This window comes from Haemaphysalis longicornis, unplaced genomic scaffold, assembly GCF_048455015.1.
Source record: "Haemaphysalis longicornis isolate Haplotype H1 unplaced genomic scaffold, Haemaphysalis longicornis Haplotype H1 scaffold_1, whole genome shotgun sequence".
NCBI classification, from domain to species: domain Eukaryota; kingdom Metazoa; phylum Arthropoda; class Arachnida; order Ixodida; family Ixodidae; genus Haemaphysalis; species Haemaphysalis longicornis.
This window is the reverse complement of record NW_027526203.1, coordinates 446,529,112-446,552,021: the sequence shown is the minus strand read 5'-3', so window position 1 is coordinate 446,552,021 and position 22,910 is coordinate 446,529,112. Positions and strand designations below refer to the sequence as shown.

Below are 22,910 nucleotides of genomic sequence, written 5' to 3'. Positions count from 1 at the left end.
GTGATGATTTCATCTGCCAGAAAATGGAAGGTTTGTCTTTCCAGGACAAGCTTGCAATTTTAAATGCCATCTCCGCTGGCGAGAAAGAAGAACGTCGCTCCCCTGTACAACATCTCAGCTAGCACGCTCTCGCCAAATTTGAGTGCGGAAAAGAGCATTAAATATGTGGAAAGGCATTCTTTCAGCATAAGTTTCGTCCCTGAAATGCACTGAGGCACCTAAAAGTGCCAAAAGCAAAAGTGATACTTAAGTGACGTTTGTGAATACTGGGGCAAGTGACCTTGCTTCTATGGAGAGCCCTGTAGTAAATACCCCGTAAGCTCGTGGGAACACAGCAGGCGGAAATCATGCAGCTTTTCACTGTGAAATAAATCCTTCAAGGGTGAGTTCACTGAGGTTGATGTCTAGCACTTTGGTTTCGTTTCTACTACATTCTCACGAGCAAACCTGCGTGTAACGAAAAATTGCGAATTTTTGTCAACGTCGTTATGTCCAGGTTTAAGGGGGGACACTGGTCTTGAGGACATTTTTCTTATTTTTTAGCCTATGTGCTTGAAATTTACACATTGAGTGTATTTCAACATCCTGAGCACAAATATGCAGTCAGTTTTTGTCTATGGGGTGTACGTTTAGAGTTGTGCAACATGTTATGTCGCTCCGTTTCGGGCAATTGTTTCATTATGTACCTATGAAATACTCAAATAGCTTTTATCCCTTTGTGCTCTGGAAGGACCAGGGAGTGCAACTGTACCACTGCAGTAATTTTAGCATGGTTTCTGCAAACGCTGTAAAATTCGTAAATGTCAGGTCATCAATTTACAATGTTGTTGTAAAACTAACTGCATAAAATCTTGTGCCAGCAAAAATAAATTCTGTACTTTTGTGGCTTTATTGCACTGTTCAGTTCATAAGCTTTCAAATGCAGCAAAAATGATGTACATCGAACCAGTACATCCCAAGATATTGTACCCGACAGCTGACCATGTGGGAAAAAAATTGGTTCTGAGAAAACAGGGCACGAAGTTTGCAAACATAGGCAAAAATGGTCATTTAGGTGACTTCAAAGGGCGACAGCTTTGTGAATACTTATGATACAGCTATGATATTTTGCAGGTACATTCTTTGGGACCTGTAGACTGCAAATAAAATTAATACAGAAAATTGATTTTTTGGCAAATTTTCGGTCGTCAAGACCAGTGTCCCCCCTTAACTGTAGTAGTACGAGCTTGCTAATGCCAACTATGGAGTTAATGTATCACACACAACCGGAAAAAATAATTGACCACTTCAGGCCACCACTGTGCACATACAGTCAATTTCAGTGCTGTATAGCAATTTTTAATGATGCAGGTACGTCAAAGACGTTTTAATGGTTGCTTTCTAACTTTACGTTTTCCATTGCCAAAAAGTCTAAAGATCTTAAATACCGTTGGTCCTTTGGAATGGGCTTTCCGTTCTTCATCCAGACAACATCAACGTCTGCTTGTGACAGAACCACCTCAAAAATGGCATCTGTATCTTGGGGAACAGTTGTCTTTTCTGGAAGTCTTGCAATAAACTCCACAGATGGGGCTGCAACACACAAATTATTTTCAAATTGGGACTCGTAATTCACACTTTAAGAAGTACAGAATATTTAACCAGTACTTACGCTCAACAGTGAGGCGTGCACTGCATGACTGATCACCAACTTTGCAAGTGTAGCGTCCGGCATCTTGCAGAACCGAGTTTTTGATTACTAGCACTTGGCGCTTTCCGTCAATTTTCAGCCTCACGCGGTCACTGAACTGCAGCTCTTTCCCTGTGGGCATTGCAAAAACGGTTAGGACAGGCACTGGACCCTTGGGAGGCAGCACTTACCATCTTTGAACCAGCGAACCAAGGCGTCGCCTTTTGTCAGTTCAATTGTAAACTGAGCAGTGTCATCCTTGGCAACAGTCTGGTCCGTCATGAAAGTGGTGATCTCTGGAGGTAGCTCTGCAATTGAATGGGACCAATTAAGAGTGCAACATCTTATGTGGACATGCAAAGAAGTACCTACGGCGTTTCTTTTTCGCAGATAACGATTTTTTTCAGTGAAAATAAAGCTTTTTTTTTCATTTGTGAACTTGATCATGAAGAGCCACCATTTCTAACCCCATGGATGGCACATTTTAATGCCAGAACGACGTTCAGATAATATGTTCACGTAAACAACAGTAAACATGGTAGCTTTAAAAACAGTAGGAACGAAGAAATAGAAAAATAACATACTGCAATGATGTAGTATCAATGGCAACATCTTTAATGACTGTACGGGTATTACAGTAGCCTTTGCAACGTGACTATAACAGGGTACCTGCAGTACTGACACCAAATTTTGACGCCTAAAAATGATGTAATTGGCTTCAGTAGTTTGTACAGATGCCTCACAGAAATTTTTGCATCGATCCGAGCCCGGAATCATAGCGAAAATCGATTTTGATTGTCCCGGCCGCGAGCTACCACAAATCGGCAGCACTAGTGAAATCGCTATCGGCGTGACGACACATTGGCCGGCGTGTCTGGCCGGTTCAGGGTGACGTCATATACATAGTCGTTTTCGGAACCGGAAACGATAGCCTGCGCTGCTGTTGTCGGTGGTCTTCGTTTGGGCAGGAGACGTGGGTGTACCTCTGTGAGCAATGCTTGTAAACTTTGCGCACTTTGCGTGTTCAACGTCTTTGCTCTTCAGTTCGTGGCCGGCACATGGTGTTCCCTTGCACTGGTTGCGAAAACTGCGCGGTGTTTTATCTGAGCGGCCTGTGCGCATCGCCGAGCTCGCCAAAGTTGTGCTATGGCAAGCTCGCGGAATGCGAAGTACTGTTCAGTGGAAGTTTGTCCGAGCAAATCGACGACGACGCCAAGAATGCATTATTTTCCACGTGACGACATGCAGCGCGAAACGTGGACTGAGTTCGTGCGCGGCGGCGGCCGCAAGAACTGTCGCGCATGCCCGCAGGCGCGGCGTTGCTCGGGAGCTTAGGTGTTGGAAACTTTAGGCTTAGTATCGTGGCGAATATTTGATCGCCGCTATCTGTACAACTGCAAATGACCATCCCTTAAACATTTTTTCACCACACTATCATCCCATTTTTCGCATGTGGAACTTTATTTTGGCAATAATTGCATTTCGAGCGATCGGTGACCAAGACATCTGCTGTGGCCTGTTTTAATTCTACCGCGCAGGTGGCGCCATCTTTCGGCCGCTCGCCGCACCGCGGTGCCGGCAGTGCTGGGTCGGAGCGCCGAACCTCCGCTGCCGGTCAGCGCAGGTTTACCATCGCGGCAAATATATCTGATTGCCGCTTTTATATTCAGCGCTGATAACAACCCCTAGCACAATTTTTCACCACACTAACATCTACTTTCTCGCACGTGGAACTTCTTTTCCGCGATCAGATTGATTGGAAGAGTGGCGACAAGCTGTTGCTATTACGGTCTGCGCCGGTTCGAGCCGCAGCGATATTAAAAAAACGGACGACGGCGAAGACATCGCCGGCCTAATCGCCTGGCCAAATAAAGTTGTTCTGTCTGTCTGTCTTTCGGGTGGCAGCGACTCATCTGAGTCTGACGATTCAGACAACATGTCGACTGCGCGGGCGAGTGCGGACCATGTGCAATCGTAGCAGACGATGCGGCAAACGTCCCTGACGTCACGGAAACCGTGACGTCACATTCACCGTCCTGCATTTGAACGGCCGTTTGGCGCGCGACGACAGAATTTGAAACTGATTGGAATAAATGCGTTATACTAATTAATTCTACGCTGGCGGCTGACCACTTTTGGTTCGATTTTTGTAATTACTGGACCACTAGGTATTCTTTACAGCATAAAAACCGAAAGCGAGAAATTTAGTGTCATTACTCCTTTAAAGGAGCCATGAAGAGAAAATGCAAGTTGGTTTTATTCGAAAGATTTCGTGTTTTATAGTGCCCACAGCGCTTGTCCGGATACAAACGGTGCTTTATTCATTGAGAAATTAAACAATTTAGGTTAAAATTTTGATTTTCCCGCTCAATCGTGCGTTTTCGTGGTCCCAAGTGACATCACTGAAACCGACCGCTCTGCAGCCTAGAGTACCTTCATTCACGCATCCGCCGTACAGGGTAGAGACGCGTATACGCTGGCGCCGCCATTTTCGGTTGCTCGCTCGCCGCCGAAACAAGTCATTGTGTCAAAACCGCGGTAAAATTATCGCCGCAACGCGGTTTACTGAAGAAGTTTGAATCATATTGTCTGTTTCGCGTTGCTAGGTCTCGTGGGAAATGAAAAGAATAACGCGTTGAGCCCGTTGGCCCAATTGCGGCGGCACGGGACCGTTCAAAGGTTGTCTCCACCCTGTACAGCGGTGTTGGTTTGTTCCCGCGTTTCTTCACGTTCCGTAACCTAGATGGCGCCACCATACCGTGGCAAGCGTTTGGTTTGTTTTTGCCCGCATTTAAACCTGGCTTGTTTTTGTCCTGGGAGAAAATATTTGTTCCCTGAAACAGTGCTCGCTCGACAAATGGGGTCACGTAAGACACGGTTGCTTGCGTCAATCGGCCAGTGTCGTCTGAGACAACCCCAAGCCCCGTAGTGCTGTGCAGCGAAACCAAGCATGCTGTGCGCAGTACGAACAGCAGAACGCATCAGTACTTCTATGTTTACATGTGCTTTCGTAACTTCCACTGTTTGTCCCATCATTCTTATTGCTTTGTAAAGAATGTGCCCTAAATTTAAGCGCAAATCGCTCGTTCGTCTAGTTTGTAAGTTCTACCTAATTTGCGTCTGCTTCTGCCAGCCTCCGCCAATCGCAGAGCTTAGCTCATGTGACGACATAGGTTCTGTTGCGGGAAATGAGCTGGTGGGTCGCATGACCATTCCCGTTTTTCCTAATTATGTAGCTTATTTGAGCGAAGTTTACGTTAAAAGTGGTGTCAGTATGATTCTAACGAGACAATCTTTTGAATGAACCAAACTTGTGTTTTCTCTTCATGGCTCCTTTAAGGGGGCACATGGCTCTTAAAACTATTTCTTTTAATTTTTAAGTAAACTCTGTGAAACTTGTCAGCCTTGCTGCTTTTTCCCCACTGATTTCAAATTCGGCATTATTTCTTTAGCTGGTCAATTAGTTCCCGAGATAATTAGAGGTAATTAACCATTTTTGGAGTAACAACAGACAAAACTGCGTTGCTCATAAAACTGTAATCTTTACATTTTCCAACACTATGAACCCTGGTGAGTGCAACCGGTTTTTTGATGCATCACTCGGAACTAATTTTACAGCCCATTAAACTTCGGTGTTTGAAATGGGCACTCAAAACGGTTCCTTGCCACTGGTGCCACCAAGGTTAACTTTTAATGAGCTGTAAAATTAGTTCCAAGCGATGCATCAAAAAACTGATTCTCTTATTGCACTCATTGTGTCAGTACTCCAAACACTATGACCAACAGGGTTCATAGTGTTGGAAAATGTAAAGATTACAGTTTTGTGACCAACACTATTTTGTCTATTGTTCCTCCAAAAATGGTTAGTTACTTCTAATTATCTTGAGAACTAATTGACCAACTAAAAAAATAATTCTATATTTGAAATCAGTGGGGGAAAAGCAGCAAGACTGACAAGTTTCACAGAGTTCACTTAAAAATTAAAAAAAGTTTTTATAAGAGCAGTGTCCCCCCTTAATTAAGGTACTTCATGGGAGTCAATTTAAAATCGCAAGTATTTAAAATCGCAAGTAAAATCGCAATTAGTATTTGGTGGGACCACTAAAATTTGGTCAAATTAAACAGAAAATCGAACTGAGTGCAGTCAAAATTCACGCAGCTTTACACAATCAGGACCTCGAACTACAAATAAAACACAAGTAAAGATGAAGTTTTATGATGAGTATTGGCCACACTAGGCACTCAGTCTACGAGCCTTACTTTTCTTTTAGTCACTGAAATATAAATTTTCTTTGTTGTATACGTGTTGTGGGCCAGCACCCGGCATCTCTTCAAGCTACAAAGCTTGCACCCATAATGCCACACACAGAAGTTCTGACACGCAACAACCATAGCATCTGTTTCGAGTTGAACAGGGCAGAGTCAAATACTGCCACCACCACTCAAAGAAGGCTTTGAATTTAGCACCTGATACTCCTCATTTTCCATGTCATCACATGGCCCATTATCTGAATCTAAGAGGCCCTTTAATCAACTGTTCAAGCCAGTGAGAAGTGGGCATGGGTGCAGCCCCCCCCCCCCCCCCCCCCCCAAAGTATGCACCCTAATGAAAACGTAAATATTCCTTAATCACTATCACTAGTCGCAAATTAGGAAACGCTGCAGTTTGCATGAGACTCGAGGGGTTATAAAATGTGATTGGTACGTACCAATGACCACCAGGTCTGCTGAGGTCTCTTCCTCTCCCAGGACACACGTATATTCACCTTCATCCTTGATACTGGAATTCCTGATCACCAGCTTCTGGTAGACATCTTCAGATATTCGTTGGTATTTATCCTGGGGCTCATCAAGGTTGATTGGTTCTCCATCTTTGCACCAGGTGACATGGTCGACAGGTCGGTTCGTTTTCGTGACGAACATGGCCACATGGTTCTCCTTCACTTCGACATCTTGGAGCTTCTCGACAAAGGTTAGGTTAGGTTCTAGGGGGCAAGTGAGCACAGAGGCACCACGTCAGTCAGTTGAAAAAGTTCATCAAGCCAGATTCATCAAGCCAGATTTACAAAAATTACATGCTCAACAAAATCTGTGAACTCGTGAAAGTGTTTGGAGGTTTAAAAAACACATTTTTGTCCCAATACAGTTTCCATTTGCATTTTTTAATGTTTCTGTTCTTGGTTATGAGAGTTAATTCTTTATATGATTTTATTACTACACTCTGTTGTAATGCAAGGGTTAAATACTTAGAACGGGGTTCCTACAAAGGAATAATTACAGAAGTACTAATGGGAGCGAACACCTCATAACCAACAGTATTCCAGATTTTTAAAGCTCTGGACCTGCAAACAGAGCAAAAAGTATTTGTTCGCAGCAGCATGCCAAATAAAAAAGAAACGTTGCTGAATACTGCAACACTTGTAATGCCCTCCCTCATCTGTTTGGCTGGCTACAAAGATAAGCAGATATTTAATATTAGTGCCAGTTGGTAGTAACACATCTTCCTTGTGACAAAAGTAAGGAATTTTCATATAGCTTCTTCTAGTAAATCAATGCACTTTGCTGCATGATTCTTACACTGAAAATGCAAACTAGCACCCTTTCTAATGCAGTAACCTTGGAAGTTTTTTGGAAAAAACGCATGGGCTACCTTGTACAGTGACTCTTGCCGAGTGCGTGACTTCGCCCACTGGGTTCGAGGCGGTGCACGTGTACTTTCCAGTATCTGTTACTTCAGATTTTGGTATTTCCAGGGTGGACGTTGTTTCGTCCTCTTGCGTAATGATTTTCCTGCTGTCCTGCAGCACCTCCTTGTCATCTCTGGAATGCCAGCATTACGCGGATGCACATCAATAACATGGGACAGGCAAAAAGCAAGGAGGACATACCTGTACCACACTACTGTAGGTGTTGGCTTTCCAGTAAACTTCACAATTAAGCGCACTGTCTCTTCTTCTGTGACAACCTGAAATGGTTTGAAGGCATGTCAGAGTTGAAGGCATGCAAGAGTCGGTCACGTGTGTGACACGCTGTACTTACGGTATCACTGAACGTCTGCGTGAACTTTGGTGGCTCCCGTTCATCCTTAGGCTTTTCTGTAAGTGTTTGCAAAAAAATATTATCAGGTTTTTTAATAGTACCTTTTTAAAATCTATTTCATAACCACTGTACTGGTTTTAGATTTGCCAAGTACACTCGGGTGGGAGAACACATGCTGATGCATTATGTACTATACCTATGGGTGTTCTATGGCATTTTAGTACTAGAAAGTGAAAAACCTACCAATGACTTCAACATCGATGTGGCTGGTAACGCGTCCTTCGCAGTTTTCGGCTATGATTTCATATGTACCAGCGTCACTGGGTTTCACATCTTTCAGGACGAATGTGACATTGATAAAGTTGTGATCTTCTTCTGTCTTTGTGACTGAAAACCGCTTGTCATCCTTTTCGTTAAGAGGCTTGTCATTCACCTTGAGTTTCACCTAAAATGACAAAAAAAAAATCAGTTTAGAAATATAAAGCAAGGCTCCTCCTATTTACAAGCGACTCGTTTCTTAACAATGGAAGCAGCTGGCACCAGCACAACCTATGTGTAGGAAATATCACACGAAGATGCAATGGTATTCTTTTTAAGAACTTTGGACCTTTTTATTAGGTATGCATCAACACAACTAAACTGTCGTGGCACTGGCGCCACCAGTGACTGTCTAAGGGTAGGCAAAAGGGAAGGGTGACTATATTGCGGGAAAGACAGCAGTCTGCAAAAACTAACAAAAAGAAGTGCTGTTCCCTTTACGAAGCTGCTGCAACGGTGCATTCAGTGCACTCATCAGACGTGGATGGCGCATGCACACCCGTTCTGAAGCAATGGCGGTTGCGCTCACGGAAGATAGTTTTGCTGATCAATGGTTGTGTCTGTTAAAGGGGCCACGAAGACAAAATACAATTCGAGAGACTGCACTAACTTGGTAACACCGATTCCAATTTCATTGCAAACTTTCATCAACTAAGCTAGATAATGATGAAAACAGATAAAGCAGTGGCGACTCCGTAGCCACTTTCTTGCCGAATATTTATCATGTCACAGGGACTTGTTTGCGCTGTTGGCGCTGCCAACGAAAGTCACCTCCAAGAAACATGACTGTAAGATTGCAGTGGTGCCTTTAGTCCCAAGGACATGAAAAGTGTTGTAGCAGACGACAGCAGCTGTTGCATTTAAAAACCTTTAAAAGTTCTTCAGGTGCTCATCTATAAAAGGCACAACTTTTTTTATAGTGGTTCGATCCCGGCTATGGTTCCCATTTTCCTGATGGAGGTGAAAATGAAAAGGTTCATGTGTAGAAATTTGGGCGCATGTTGAAGATTCTCAGGTGGTGTAAATGAATCTGTAACCCTCCCCTATGGCGCGCCTCATAGCCCACGTGTAGCTTTAATTTGTCACAGACCTCGTCATGCAGAGATAATTAGCGTGCCATGCACCTACGTCTCTCATTACAATAAAGCAAAGGAAAACAGTCGCAGCAGAATTGTAGTCAGAAGACTTATCAGTAGTGCTTCAAGTATGAAAACGTCGTAGTGACCGCTCTTACATGGCTGTGCCAAAAAGACAGCCAGGCATTGTTCTTTGTTTCTACTTGTTGCTGGCGCCTCATGCTTTCCTAGGTATACTTGAGCCAGAAGGTGAAGGCAGGATGTAGGGCTTTATGTGGAGCCACTAGATAGAACTTCATGCTAGTGCGTGCACAAAAGCGACCACACTCGCAGCCCACTCAAGCCAATGATCCTTCCAGAAGTGTCACTGTCAAGAGAATGACCAACGTAAAAGCACGCATGCAGTGCAGTAGAGCAAAAACTGACCTGACTATTACACAAACATAATATGCAACTATTCAGCGTTAGCGTTCTCTTACAAGAGTTATAGTGAATTAGCATTATAATTATCATGATTACCATTGTATTTATCATAAATTACAGTTATTGTCTCTCCATTTGTTACGAGACCGATGATGGTGACGGTGGTACCGACATGATGCACAGCTGACAGTCTTACTACAGCAGCCACCTCTGCAAAATTCTGGCTCGGGTTTCGGTTCAAGCAGAAATAATGTTTTGGCTTAGGTTTGGTTGATTGCCTTATGTGTTTTGCATGTTTCTGCCAAACAGACCAGACCAAAACCCAAAATATTGAAAACAAACTGTGACATCCCGAATTCCTTTGTAGCTAGCCAAAACAGCACTCACCTCAGGCTCAGGAGTTCCCGTGACCTTTATGGTGAGAGTTAGTGTATTTCCTTCATCCACCCTCAAGAGCGGGCGCAAAGGTCCCGAAAACACTGGCGGAATTCCTTCCGTTAAGATGTCCATTAGCGATGATGACCGGGACAATGTGCGCCTGGAGAATGTGTGCTCACTCACAAATTCTGAAAGGGAAAAGACATGTACATTTAAGAAGTTTCTCCTCTTTGCTGATGTTATGGGAAATTCACGTGAAAACTATAGAGGTGCATAACTTGCAGTTACTGGCATTATTATGTCACTAAACGTTTGCATTTGACATCAGTTTTGGAGTCCTCGAGTAGAAGGGGCATATCCATGCCTCTCCCCCCAAACTCTGGACACGAAACTTTCAGGCGGGGAAGTGGTGCAGGGTAACCCAAGGAACTGTCTTTTCCTGCTGTCATTTTCTCTGTACGATAAATCAACAACTGTATGTACGATTTTCAGCTTGGAATGTTTAATTGTTTCTGTTGTGTGCATGCATAAATAGTATGTGTAACCTTTTGGACAAGTTCTATTTACTGCCATTTGTTAGAAAACATGTCCAATTAAAAAATGTCTTCAAATATATCCCCCTTTAAACAAAATTTTTGGCTCTGGCACCAATGTGCATGTAAGCAAGTGGTAGAGTTAGCAGAGGCACACGCACATGTACGCATGCGCACGTGCACACACCCAAGTACTTGAAGATCAGTCTTCCCTTCCAGCGTACAAAATTCCGGGCTGCGCCACTATGGCCCCTGGGTCTAACTCTGAGCTTTCATTTTCCTCCCATTGCCATTGGATCGCAGCATTATAGTTATTCTGCCTAACACCATAAAGGACAATGCAGACTTAATAAAATGTCCCAGTAAGCATTGATTTCTTGTGGTGTCATGAAAATGTTTTCAAACAAGTTCACTAACCATGGACAGTTAACTCTGCCGAGCAGGAAGCAAATCCTGCTGGATTCTTGGCTACAACTGTGTACGTCCCCGCATCTTCGGGGAAAACTTCGTTAATGACAAGGGTGCTCACGTTGTCTTCATCGTAATAAATCTGTAAGAGAGAGAATAAGTTAGCTTTCCTCTTTTAATTGCAGCCTTCAAAAACAAGTCTGGCTACATGTGGCTTCGTCAAGAACAGCACACGTATCTAACATACATTTATAAAGAAAAACGTTTTGATCGAGAAGGCACTAATATTGTGATCCACAAAGTGTTTTGGAAGAAGGTTTAACTGCATTTCTCAACATACCTACTTCTGACAAAGACACTTTGGTTATTATTACATTGTATGATCTAGCTCTTGGTTCAGAAAAGTGAACAGTGTTTAGTGCTATTTTGTAGGGGCTTCAAAGAGCTTTGTTTTGTGATCGTCGCCTGCCAGTTTACACATTAATTCAGCACTACACCAGGTCATGTTTACATAGTTTTATGCAAAGGATTGATGGTTACTTAATGGTTACTTAAAGATTTTCATGCTTTAAAGAAGCGGTAATTAAAAAAAAAAGGTTTCAAACAACTCTTCAGATTTCTATGCTTGCACTTCCGTTACCAACTAGGTGTAAGCTTTCCGCACCTTAGTTATGCATAATGATTGGCTTTCCCAACTTTCTCTCATAAGACAAGCTGTTTTAATGTAGCTCGCAGCTTTTTTATTTGGCTACAGCTTACAGAATGTTGTCTGGACAGATAATTGTAATTAATAATTGTTCTTCGCATTACAGCTTGCTAGTGCGCCTTAGCTTATGTATGGGGCTGAACCACTACTGTTTTTCTTGAACTATGCATGTACTGTGACAGCAAAATTTGGGGCATCGAATGTGTTTATGGTCACAAAACGTTGGCCGGCAGAAAAATTAGTTACGGCAGCAATGAAGGCAGCAATTAAGGCTGCTCAAAAGAATACCAGACTGAACGCTGTGTAAAACGACCTTCTTGAAAAGCTTAAACTGTGAGATTGTAGTGCTATAATCATGGTCATTGGTTTCCAATCGCAAATAGCATCATATTATTTTGGATTCTGTGACGCTTTCAACAGAAGCACACGATTTGTCACCACTTGTATAGTCGACAGCAGCTGGAGCCACTTTCTCTCCAGTGACGATGAAACTACAGTGCTCAATGTCAAGTATACAGGCCTGATCTTAGTGCGAATAGGTAACATTAGCATTATGCAATCGGTTTTGCAGTACTGATAAAATAAAGAGAGAGAAAAAAACAGAATACATAGTCTGAAACTTGTTCTCTGTATTTCGAGGATCAAGTTAAATCAACACTCACCTCAAACTCTGTTGTTGATTTTATAATTCGTGTCTGCTTAAACCAGGTAACATATGGCCTTGGGTTTCCTTCTACCTTGCATTCAAATCTTGCTGGCTGGCCCTTATCAGCCTCTGTTGCAGCAGGCTTCTGGACGAACTTGGGCGCAGTCATTTTTTCTCCAGGACGCAGCTCTAAAAAAAAAGACAGTTGATGTGTTCATTTCTCGTGAAACTGCGGTGTCTTTGAGGCAGTCCTTATTGCCCTGATTGCCAGTGGTTTCAGATGCACTGAGGAGTTAAGTTAGTTACATGATTAATGCGGTAATCAGACAAGCCCATAAAGCACAAGTGTCACAGACTTCTGATTTCACGTGCTCTGGTTAAAAAAATACACGTGTACTTGTTTTAAGGCACATTTGTAACTCCTGTAACACCTAATTTGGTAGAAGTAGGCCAATTTCTACAGAAAAAGAAGTTAACATTACTGTATACACTTCAAAATCAAGAGAGGTGTATGGGATGCTCTAATGGGTGGATCACATTTCCCTTTTGTAATAACGCCTGTATGGTATGTTATGCATGTCAATGCCATTTTCATGATTGCGAAAAAGAGCCAGCAATTTTCTGCACTCTGCATTTGAGTTCGCTACAGCCATTACATACAACATATTCTGTTCACGCATTTTTATGGCCTTCATAAACATAGCAGACTACCATTTCCTGTATTTAAACAAAAACTTGCAATGTGCCTGAGCTAAAATATTTTGTGCGTATAATTTTTTATGTGCTTGCCACATTGCATGCCACAAAGTTGGTGGTTGCCTCAAAGTTGTGGCAGACACAGAGACTCTGTACAACACTGCATCAAATTATTAGCATTACACACCCCTGTATTACACAACATTCCACTAGAAATACTAATTTGACAATCCCACTTTTTACCGAAATGAATAAATTCACTGAGCACTGCCAGCTCTTTTTTATTGAGACAGTAACAGCTGGCAATTTTTTCTTCTAGGCATTCAAAAACAGCGTGAAAGTGTTTATGGTGAAAAAACAAAACAAAAAACAGAACGGTTTGAAATTGCATAGATGGCACGTCACTGCTAAACAATAAAAATGAAGTTCCAAGAGTAGACAAATTCATTTTGCGTTCATTTTTAAAGACACGAATCAAGCGCGTAGTCGTGTAGGGCGTGTTCAGCGGTTTGAATTCATCCCACCCACAATATTAGGTTTTAATGGTTGCTGCCTCCTCCATTCATCTCAACGCTTTTGGTAGGGGCAAGTGGTCTAAGGGATTGAGCATTTCCTGGAAAAATTTTAGAACATGACTCTAAACACCGAAATAGTGGCCACTCCAGTTGCACGAATACATTACCATCAAAGTTGTGCATACATAAAATTGCTGCTGACAGGAGGTCTCTTTAGCCTGTTACGTCTTTCTGTGCTTGTCCATTTTTATGCACTCACGAAGCTATGGATCATTCAGGAAATGGCCAATTTGAAAGAAAATCACTTCGGACACTAGCCAGAGTAGGGTGGTCCACTCTCCATCCTTGACTTTGGTACAGACCTGATGTTATTATGTTTATGAGACAGTAATTTGCCCTTTTTACAATTCTCTGCTGCACTTTTAGGTTTTCGGGCACTGGGCATGAATTGTTTTGACTAGGGCTTAAAGCAAGCTGTAAAATGAGACTTTTCACAAGAAGATTGAAGGACTGGTAAAAGATTCAAAAAAGATATATGAAAGACTTACTGCCGAAGACAGGTATCTTGCCGATTTTCTCTTCAAGTATTTGGTCCAGCAGGCGATTATATGATGCTACATCTCGGAGGACTGATTTTGGAACAACTCCTTTTTCCTTGGTAACAGTTTTTTGTACAAGCCACCGCTCTTCAGTTTTTCGCTCCACCAAGATGACATGCTCGCCTGAGAGGACAAGACAGCACGGTGCGATATTTCAAGACCTGGTCAAATAATCGTGCCTATGCGAACTAGTTGGTACTTCATGTTTTGTATTTATTCTTTTCCTTGAGTTATTCTCTGCCAACTTGCATGCATTACTGAATTGTAGACTGTTTTAGATACTGCACGTATCACTCAGAAAACACAGACAATACTTTTTTTTTGGCCTTGACTGCTAACTTTTTTGCGGTGCTGTTGTTGCTTTGGCAAAGGGGCCAGGGCACAATAAGTGTTATATGCAATTAGGGGGGGGGGGGGGTGGGGTATGTAGAGAAGCTTTTTTACCTTCTTCAAGGTCCATGCCATCATCTTCTTCCATGATGTATGTTGTGATCGCCACATACTCAATTAGTTCCTGCAAAAATGCGGAAGGAGTTCAGGCATTATTAGGCAGCAATAGTTTACTTCCATTTCCAAGATGCTTGTGGATTGGGATTAGTATTGGCGCTGTGTGATGACCATGCACTAAGCAGATTTAACTTTACAATTCCAGTTGAAATTAAGATTGGGATTTGCTGTGGCCAAAACGTTACATCAAGAACATTAATTTACAACAGTGGCAAAAATGTGTGTATATTATACACCATTGCTGCAAAGGTGGCAACTGTGAGAAATAGACTTAAATGTGTTTTTATTGCGAAGAAAGAACATTATACCATTTAATTACAACAATTTGTATGCAACATACAATAACATATTTTTTGTTATCTCTGACATTATGCTGTGTTTTAATACTTGTCTGTTGTTCCCTCTCAATATAATGTCACTCAGCAATGTCAGTAGTGCAATATATTCTTGCAAGAAGATTCATTGAAAAAGCGGCATTGAAGTCTTGTATGTGGCTGATGTGGTTATGTGGTCAGGGAAGCACTTATTGACACATCCTCTGCGTGGCTCGACTTAGTATGACTGAGCTCCAAGGTAATTTCTGGCTGCTCGTAGTGGGAGCTCCTTGCGCACTTCGTTGTTTTTGTGTGTGTGTGTGTGCACGTACGAATTAACTCACCGCGACCTGTCGAAAAATAGGGATAAAACAGATGCAGCGCAGTATTCTGCCGAAGTAGCAAGCTAAGGAGGCGCCCGTCTATTCGCATTGCCCGGGCACCCGGTGAGACAGGTGAACCGGCAGCGCAGCGCGGAGGCCCTGGGTACGAGAGTAGCACATGCGCATATTGCGCATATCGCCAACGTTTTTACATTAGGTCTTAATCTAAAAACGTTGCATACTAAAAAAAAAGTTTACTGTCGTAAAAACGCACATATACCGCATACAGGTGAGATGTAGAAACAGCGAAAAGCAAAAAAAAAAAAAAGCCTCATTTGAGTCAAAAATGCACTCAGCTGAAGCAAAATAAACTGCATCGCACTCGCCCCGCTCGCCCTTCAGTGCTTCAATCATCGCCGTCGTCGGTTGCGCTGTCCGAGAATATTTTCCAGGCCCCTTTTTTACGTTGGCTCCAGCGGTGCTTTAACGAAGCATTAAAGGTCTTTTTTTGTTGTTGCAAGTTCTGCAAAACACATCTGCTCTCAGCCAATTGATGCGCGGCTCTCTAAGGACTCGCAAGTTTGATTTCCGGGTATCTCACGTTATTCGGAAAGCTCCTTCGCGTGCTGTTGCCCGCGAAAAGGGCCTCCTTTCGACGCCATAATGCTGCCCTCTGTCACGGCCCCCGGCGGCACAGTTGCGGATGTTCTCTGCGGCTAAAATATATTTCCTCTTGAAGAGCCGATCGAGTGTGGCTTAAAGGGACCCTGCAACACTCTTTGAGAAATGCAAGTAAAGTTTAGATTACACTACCAGGAATACCTGAGCCAAATATTACACGTGCACGTGAAGCGGTGAACGCGCAAATCGTGACCATGATGAAAGATGCGGAAAGACCAACCGCGTTCCCTTCAATTTTCCTTATTATGCACCCCTGGCACGGCCTAAACGACGTCATTGAGGCCATGGCTGCCTGTCGCTGGTGAGCTTCGCGGCTTAATTATTTTTCTCATTTCCTGTGACAATCCGCCGTTGTCGGTGCTGTATACCAACCTCTTCTATGCGTGAACCTGTACGCACAGTTTTGACGTTTCTTTTGTGTTTTGAGTGCGCGTGGAGTTTGAGTGACGAACTTAATACCCCTGTTCTGTGTTAATACTCCCCTTTCAGCCAGATCACATGACAACAAACGTTTATTGCTTGAAAAACGCCCTACCAGCCTGAGCGCTTGCTTGCGAGCAGGGAGCTTTGCCTGCTTTTTTGTGGCACCAGTCCGGAAATAAACCCCTCAGCGTTGCCGAGAAAAGGGGAAAAGGGGAAGGCCGCCGCAGAAGACGGCGCGAGCCGCCCCCCTCTCCGGGAGAGAGCGCGCAGCTTTCGTCCCGTTGTCCGCGGTGGAGTTGAGAGGGAACAATTATGTGCGATTTCTCATCACATGTAGTTTCGGGGATAGTGAACGAATTTTCACGATTCTTGCGGTAGGAGATTGCTGGGACAGTAGACTTTACCTTAAAATACATTCCGAGCAGTCGATGGTGAGTGTTGCAGGGTCCCTTTAAATTCGCGGTCCCGAAATTTTGGTGCAATCTAGAACACTCACCGTGAAGAAAAAATGCAATACATTACACATATGTCGTGAACGAAAATCCCGCTGAGCGGAACGGGATCCTGCTGGTCAGAGCGAATTTTGAGTGTCGACGCTCCAAATTCGCTCCGACCAAATATGCAACTTTATCGTATTTCGCCTCCGTTCAGGTGATCATCGCAGCATCACCATGCATACAGCTGCGACCGACTATACGTCTGAAACCTCCGACCAGTTGCCCATATAATCTCTGCCTTAGGCAAACTCCTTGGAAGGATAGCAGCCAACCTCTGCTCTTTCAAGAGAGAACGAACTACTTTCACCCTGGCCCGACTGGTTTCGATCGCCGCAATATGAGGACTTATTTCACGAAGTCCTCATATTGGGCCTCATATGTATTGAGCTACGGGCCACAAATCAATGAATTCGTGGCCCCTAGTTCAGACGGCCGGCCCATCAACTTAACTCGACCAAGCCCCCCATCGAGACCATTCTGGTGCAGTTGATTCCAAAAGGCATTCGACACGGTGTCTCACAAAGCCATTCTGGCAGAAATCCAGAACTATTAAGTGGGCGAGCGGATTCACAATGCGTACTGTGGCAGTTTACATCAAACCTTCTATATCCGAACGGGGAATGGAAATTAAGTCATACTACAATGGCCTCAGGGTACCACAAGAGTCCGTATATCCCTTCTCCTTTTGAATTAGGTCATGAGGACAAACCAACGGTGCTCGCCTCACCGTCTACAGGGTGTCACGACGATCTTTATTATTTTTCCCAAGCAAGCCGCTTCTTTGCAATCACCGGACGTCCGTCGGCCGTCCGCCGTACGTCCATTCCGGCTGTAGCGGACGTCCGTATGACGTCCGTTTCAGGGCCGATGGACGTACCATGTACGTCCGTTGGACGTCCGGTTTTAACACTTCCGTACGTCCAGTCGGACGTCCGAAATCGGCTGTATTTTGGATGTTCAGTAAAAATTTACAGATTCACATAACGACAAGCTAATGTTCTTACAACGAGCAGTACAGTACACCGCGCAAGGCTAGCGCACTACCGGGCAGACGGCATACATGAACACAGTGAACTTGCTTCACGTTTCGTTAGCGGTTCTCAATTCTTATATACCCTTCCCCAAAGAGATCGTCGTTGGAGTTGGTGAAGTGCTTCAAAAGAATTAAAAAATTAAGCTTAATATTAGAAATATTCAGATGAAACTTGCAACCTACAAGCCAGGGTGTTGATGTACAAAATCTTTTTAATTAAAAAGCACAGTAGCTTTTTTGTTTTTGCTTTTATATCCGATTTAGGCCATTATTTGATGGTTCATAGTAACTTTTTACGTCCGTTGGCGGATGTCATTCGGACTTGTACATCCGTTTCTGGATGTCCACTGTACGTCCGAAAACGTACGTCCAAAAATGGACGTACAGTGGCCGTCCAAACTGGGCCTTGGATGTCCGGCTGTATTTCGGACGTCCCACGGACGTCCGTGGTTGCTTGGGGTACACACTAGAACTTTACACCAGTGTCGTATTTCGTGGTGTATTTGATTTACCACCAAGAACGGCGACAGTACATCCTTGCTTGGGAAGAAAATAAATAAAAACGATCATCACCTAACTGGAACTCCGACGCTACCTGAGTGCGCCACCCGGAACGAAACGGTTGATTTTTGATCTACCTTCTTATCAAGAAAAATGGGAGGCAACCCTGACTAGCGGGCTTCTGGATAACCAGCGCAAACTGATTGCCAGGGCCTGGACTGGGGCAAGCGTCATAGGGGGCCCGGAAGGAGGACCTCATAGTTTCCCCACCCAGTTTCCTCAGTTCCTCAGTATGAGGCAGTTTCCTCATAAATTGCGAAGCAATTTATGAGGAAACTGCCAAGTTTTATACCAAAATAACATGGAGCGGTGCTTTAGTTGTGAGTCATTACTTGTGATCTGAGATGGTGTCGCACGGTATGGAAACGGAACATTACACGGCAACATAGCGAGTGAATGATAATTCTTTCAAGTGCCACCATAATTGCAGTGGAGCACGGTGTGTTCCGAACGACACTCGGAGTCTGTAATTTGATTCGGTTGTCGTTCGTTTCGAAAAGCGTTTGAAACGCCAGTGGAGCCTGGGTATTAGCAACCATTGGGTCTCCTCGATAATCAGTGCTGGATCGTCCGCGGACTGCCCCAGACGCGATCCGGCGCTCGATTCTCCCATGTATTCCTATGGGTCTCCCAGTCTGAACGCAGTCCTCGGACTGCCCGCGGACCGTCCAGGACTGGTAAATCGAGGAGGCCCATTGTATGTTAAGGATGGGGGAGATGGCCAGCGGGGCCTGTCCGCCCTCTCCTGCCTCTCGCGCCTTGGTGACTATTTTTTGTGGCGCTCCGTAGGTATAAGTTTTTTTACTGGACATCCCGATATAACATATACATTGTTGAAACCACGCATAAATGTTTCACACGAACAGCATATATCTGTCACTTTTGTGTCTGAAAGACTCCAGAAATTTTGTAATTTTTTCAGTATGTAGTCGCAGCTCCATGCATCTTAGCACAAAGAACGCCCACTTAAGCACTGCATGCCACGCAACGAGAGCACACGGGAATACCTTCTTCTTTATTTCTTACATGGCACGGAGTGAAAAAAAGAGCTGGAGAGATACTTTGGCGATCGCCAAATTAGGGATAAATGCGATAGCTAATGCATTGCGAGTGCTGGGAGGAGTGAAGGTCTGATCGTAGGGCAATGTAGTTTGCTCTGTCCGGCCTGGTGAAGTGCAACGTGATGGTCGCCTCGCAGCAACACTGCCTCCTGTAGCCTACGTTTTCAATCAAGCCTGGTTGGTGGCACTTCATCGTTCCACGGCTGCCATGCCTCTGTACATCATGCACTTACCGTCATGCTCGACCTTCGCGGTTCAGACACAGACGAAGCTGCCCGTAAGTAAGGATGGGGATTCCTTGCTTGCAAAAGTACAATGTAGCTCACGTGGCCTGTTTGCATACGTTTCTTGTTTTCCTTTCCGTGTTCAGATGTACTTTAAATTTGTTGGGAAAATGCACTAGATAACGCAAAAAAGCATGTTTTACTTAAACAAAGGCCACATTATTCTCTTATCTTTCCTTTTGCGTGTGCTGATCTATCTCGTTAATCCGCGTTTACATTGTCAATAGGTACTTGTAAGCGTAGTCACACATGCATGGACCTTTTCATTTTGCATAAGCTTTCGTATTGAGTTGCAAACATGATAAGTACACACATAGAAAATGCTTGTTCTCTTCTGGTTGGAAACTACGAATGTGAAAAAAACTTACAATTTCTTCTTCTTCTTCACCTGAAGAAAAGAGACAGGAAAGCGTGTTTTAGATACAGCTGTATAAGGTGTGATGCATTCATGAGCACTGATAAAGCACTAAGTCTGCCATAATAATGACATTCCTTCAGTTTATTTTTGTACGTAACAACAAACATGATTGATGCAAGTGGCTGTATACCTCAATAAAATTTGTAGACTTTAAATTTTGATGCGGAATTTTAATACATTACGCGCCTTCTGTTTGGCAGGGGTGATGTCTAGGGGTTTGCTAATAGAGATTTTTGCTTTCGAAGTGAATACGAAGCTAATAATAATCTTGTTTGAATAGTTGTAAATCGAAGCGAATACTTTCGAATCGAAGCGGGTATTTAGCGATTTCCTATAAGACAACTGAAATTTACAATTTAATAAGCATTCCTAAAAATAAACGGCTGATTTAAAAGGGCTCGCAAATTCTCCTGTGGCACAAAAAAAGCACAAATAATATAATCCTGCTGCTTATAGCTTTATTGATGGTACTTATTTTATATGGGGCAGCTGTCACGTTGTGGGGCTGCCTCAACTGTAAATGCTTCAGTGCATTAGTGTCATTAATGTTTAGCTCTATATTCTGACAAGCTATATGATTCACAGAATTCCCCTGCAAAAAATAAATGAAAAATGCAGTTTCATAAACTTCCATGCCAGCTCTAGAAAAAAGCTAGGTGTATGGGACAAGCCAGGAAAAATTAGGCTGATTCATAAACCTCTTTTAGGCATGCCCCCATAGCGAGCTAACAACGAAGTTTACTTTCAAAAAACACTTGCGCCGCAAACACAAGAGTCTTAAGCATGGGGTCCTCGAATTGAGGGCAAGCATTTCATGCCTTATGTCAACGCACAAGAAGACTTGAAATCAGGTCTTTCACGCACAATTTTATCACACAAGTGCGTGATACGTGCACGTGTGTGTGATCCGCACACTGGTGCGCAGTGTCCACGCTTTTTTTTTTGTAAAAAAAAGTCTTTATCACTGTTTCTTGGAACACAAAGCCCTAGTGCTTCTCTTTTGGCACTCTAATAACGTCGTAATGCTTAATCTGCCCCGGTCAGCGCTCTCTAGATAAGAAAGTCTAGCTGCTGCCGACAAAAAGATTCAGTTTTCTGGTAAAATGAAACCCGACGGTGATCCTTTTTTTACCTGGAATGTTCTAACTGTGCATAACTTGATTAGAAAATAGGAGCTACTATGTCTGTAGGCAGCTGGGCTTTTTAAGCGAAGCTTGTATTGACGGACTTGTGTCGTGGAATCTCGTGACGGCGGTCCAAAAAAACCAAGCCCCTCAAGCATAAAACGCTTCCGATGGTCGGAATCGAATCTGGGTCCCTCGCGTTATGAAGCCGACGCCTATCCGATGGCGCCGTTCGGGCACGGTATTCAGATGCAAAGCGTTGGAGGTTATCCTTGCGCTGCGTCGTCGCCACGGACTCCGTCGTTGCTAGGCCGCACTGCACGCAGGGAGATGAAAGGCTAATTTCAAATGGGCGCGCTGCAGGCTTATGTCCCTGTTTACCGGAGTGCCGTTGGCACGGACGCTGCCGTTGGTAGGCCGCACTGCAATACCGGGAGAGGAGCGGATGCTTTGAAACTTGCCGAGAACTAGTAAAGCGTGACAGCACACACACCAGCCTAAGTGAATCTGTATGTGATGAGGTGACTCTATGTGATGAGGGGTGATTCTTCACCTAATGTGTGTGTGGTATGGTTTTCTTTTAAGATCAGGTCAATCTCAGTCAGTGGGCTTGGGCGGAGTTTGGTTCGGGTTGGGTCAGGGGTCGGGTAGATTGCATATGGTGTGGGTTGATTGGGGTGGGTTTCGGTTTGATTAAGGGTCGGTTTGGGATTTAGAGTTTTGGTTCACCCCTGTTCTCTTTAGGGGGCGGGTTAGTTAGTTTATATCTAGAGAGTGTGGACCAGGGTAGCTTTTGCGCGACTATTTTATCAGGATGCGAAAAGGGAAGCCCCAGGGTGGAGTTCGCCGAATGCCAGGAGATAAGAGGCGCTACCCAAACGCACCTTCCTCTTGCCGTTTAGCCGCACGTCACTTGTGTATTGCGGGAAAGCCGGTGGCCGCTAGCACAGAATGCCCATGTGCGTTTTCGACTACGAATACTTCGAATATACTTCAAAAATTTTGGAATCAAATACGAATCGGATATCGGGGTATTCGCTTCGATATTCGAAAGTTTTGAATATTCGCACACCCTTAGCACTCGTTTTAAATTTTGAGCGTAATTGCCCGTGCCCCCTTCTTTGCGCGATTTCTTGAAGTAAGGGAGTACCAGCGTGCTCAGAATGCTACCCTTATTAAGTTTGTAAAACGTTGAGACTGAGAATCTCGAACAGTCGTGAATAACAATCTCATCAAATATAGTTTTAATCTTTTTTTAATAAGAACAAACAAACATGAATTTTATTTCAGATTGCTGTTTTAGAGCTTAATAAAATTACGAATAACCAAATCAGCTCTCTCGGTGGTAGGCTTCAAAGTAAAGGCCGAGCTTTCTGTCCGTGTACGGTTAAAATGCGCAGAATGCCCTAAGTAGCGACGCTGACAGCTAAGGTGCAGGTAATGCCTGTTCGGTGATATCGCGTGTTCGGCAATTGTAGGCCTAGGCTGCAATGAGTCAAAATGGGCAAGTTTTGCTCATATCTAGTGTAACGCAAACACCTCCATTTATAATTAGACGATGTACGTCGAATGGTGATTAAATAAAAACAGACAAAATGTGCTGCATCCTTACCCCGAGGCTGCTCGAGCACGATCTTGAATTCATCTAAAACGAACAAGAACATGACGGTGAATATCG

The 22,910-nt window shown here is 43.8% G+C and overlaps 1 protein-coding gene across 1 annotated transcript in view; it reads right to left on the bottom strand.

Moving 5' to 3' along the window:
- LOC144162276 (uncharacterized) overlaps positions 1–22,910 on the bottom strand; it is a 200,202-nt gene that overhangs the window by 19,547 nt on the left and 157,745 nt on the right. Inside the window, 15 exon segments of the mRNA XM_077692757.1 lie at positions 1,428–1,572; positions 1,652–1,801; positions 1,861–1,977; positions 6,379–6,654; positions 7,320–7,489; positions 7,558–7,634; positions 7,709–7,764; positions 7,952–8,153; positions 9,913–10,091; positions 10,854–10,986; positions 12,213–12,385; positions 13,956–14,129; positions 14,451–14,520; positions 20,059–20,078; positions 22,845–22,877. Coding sequence (XP_077548883.1) covers positions 1,428–1,572; positions 1,652–1,801; positions 1,861–1,977; positions 6,379–6,654; positions 7,320–7,489; positions 7,558–7,634; positions 7,709–7,764; positions 7,952–8,153; positions 9,913–10,091; positions 10,854–10,986; positions 12,213–12,385; positions 13,956–14,129; positions 14,451–14,520; positions 20,059–20,078; positions 22,845–22,877 — 1,975 coding nt within the window.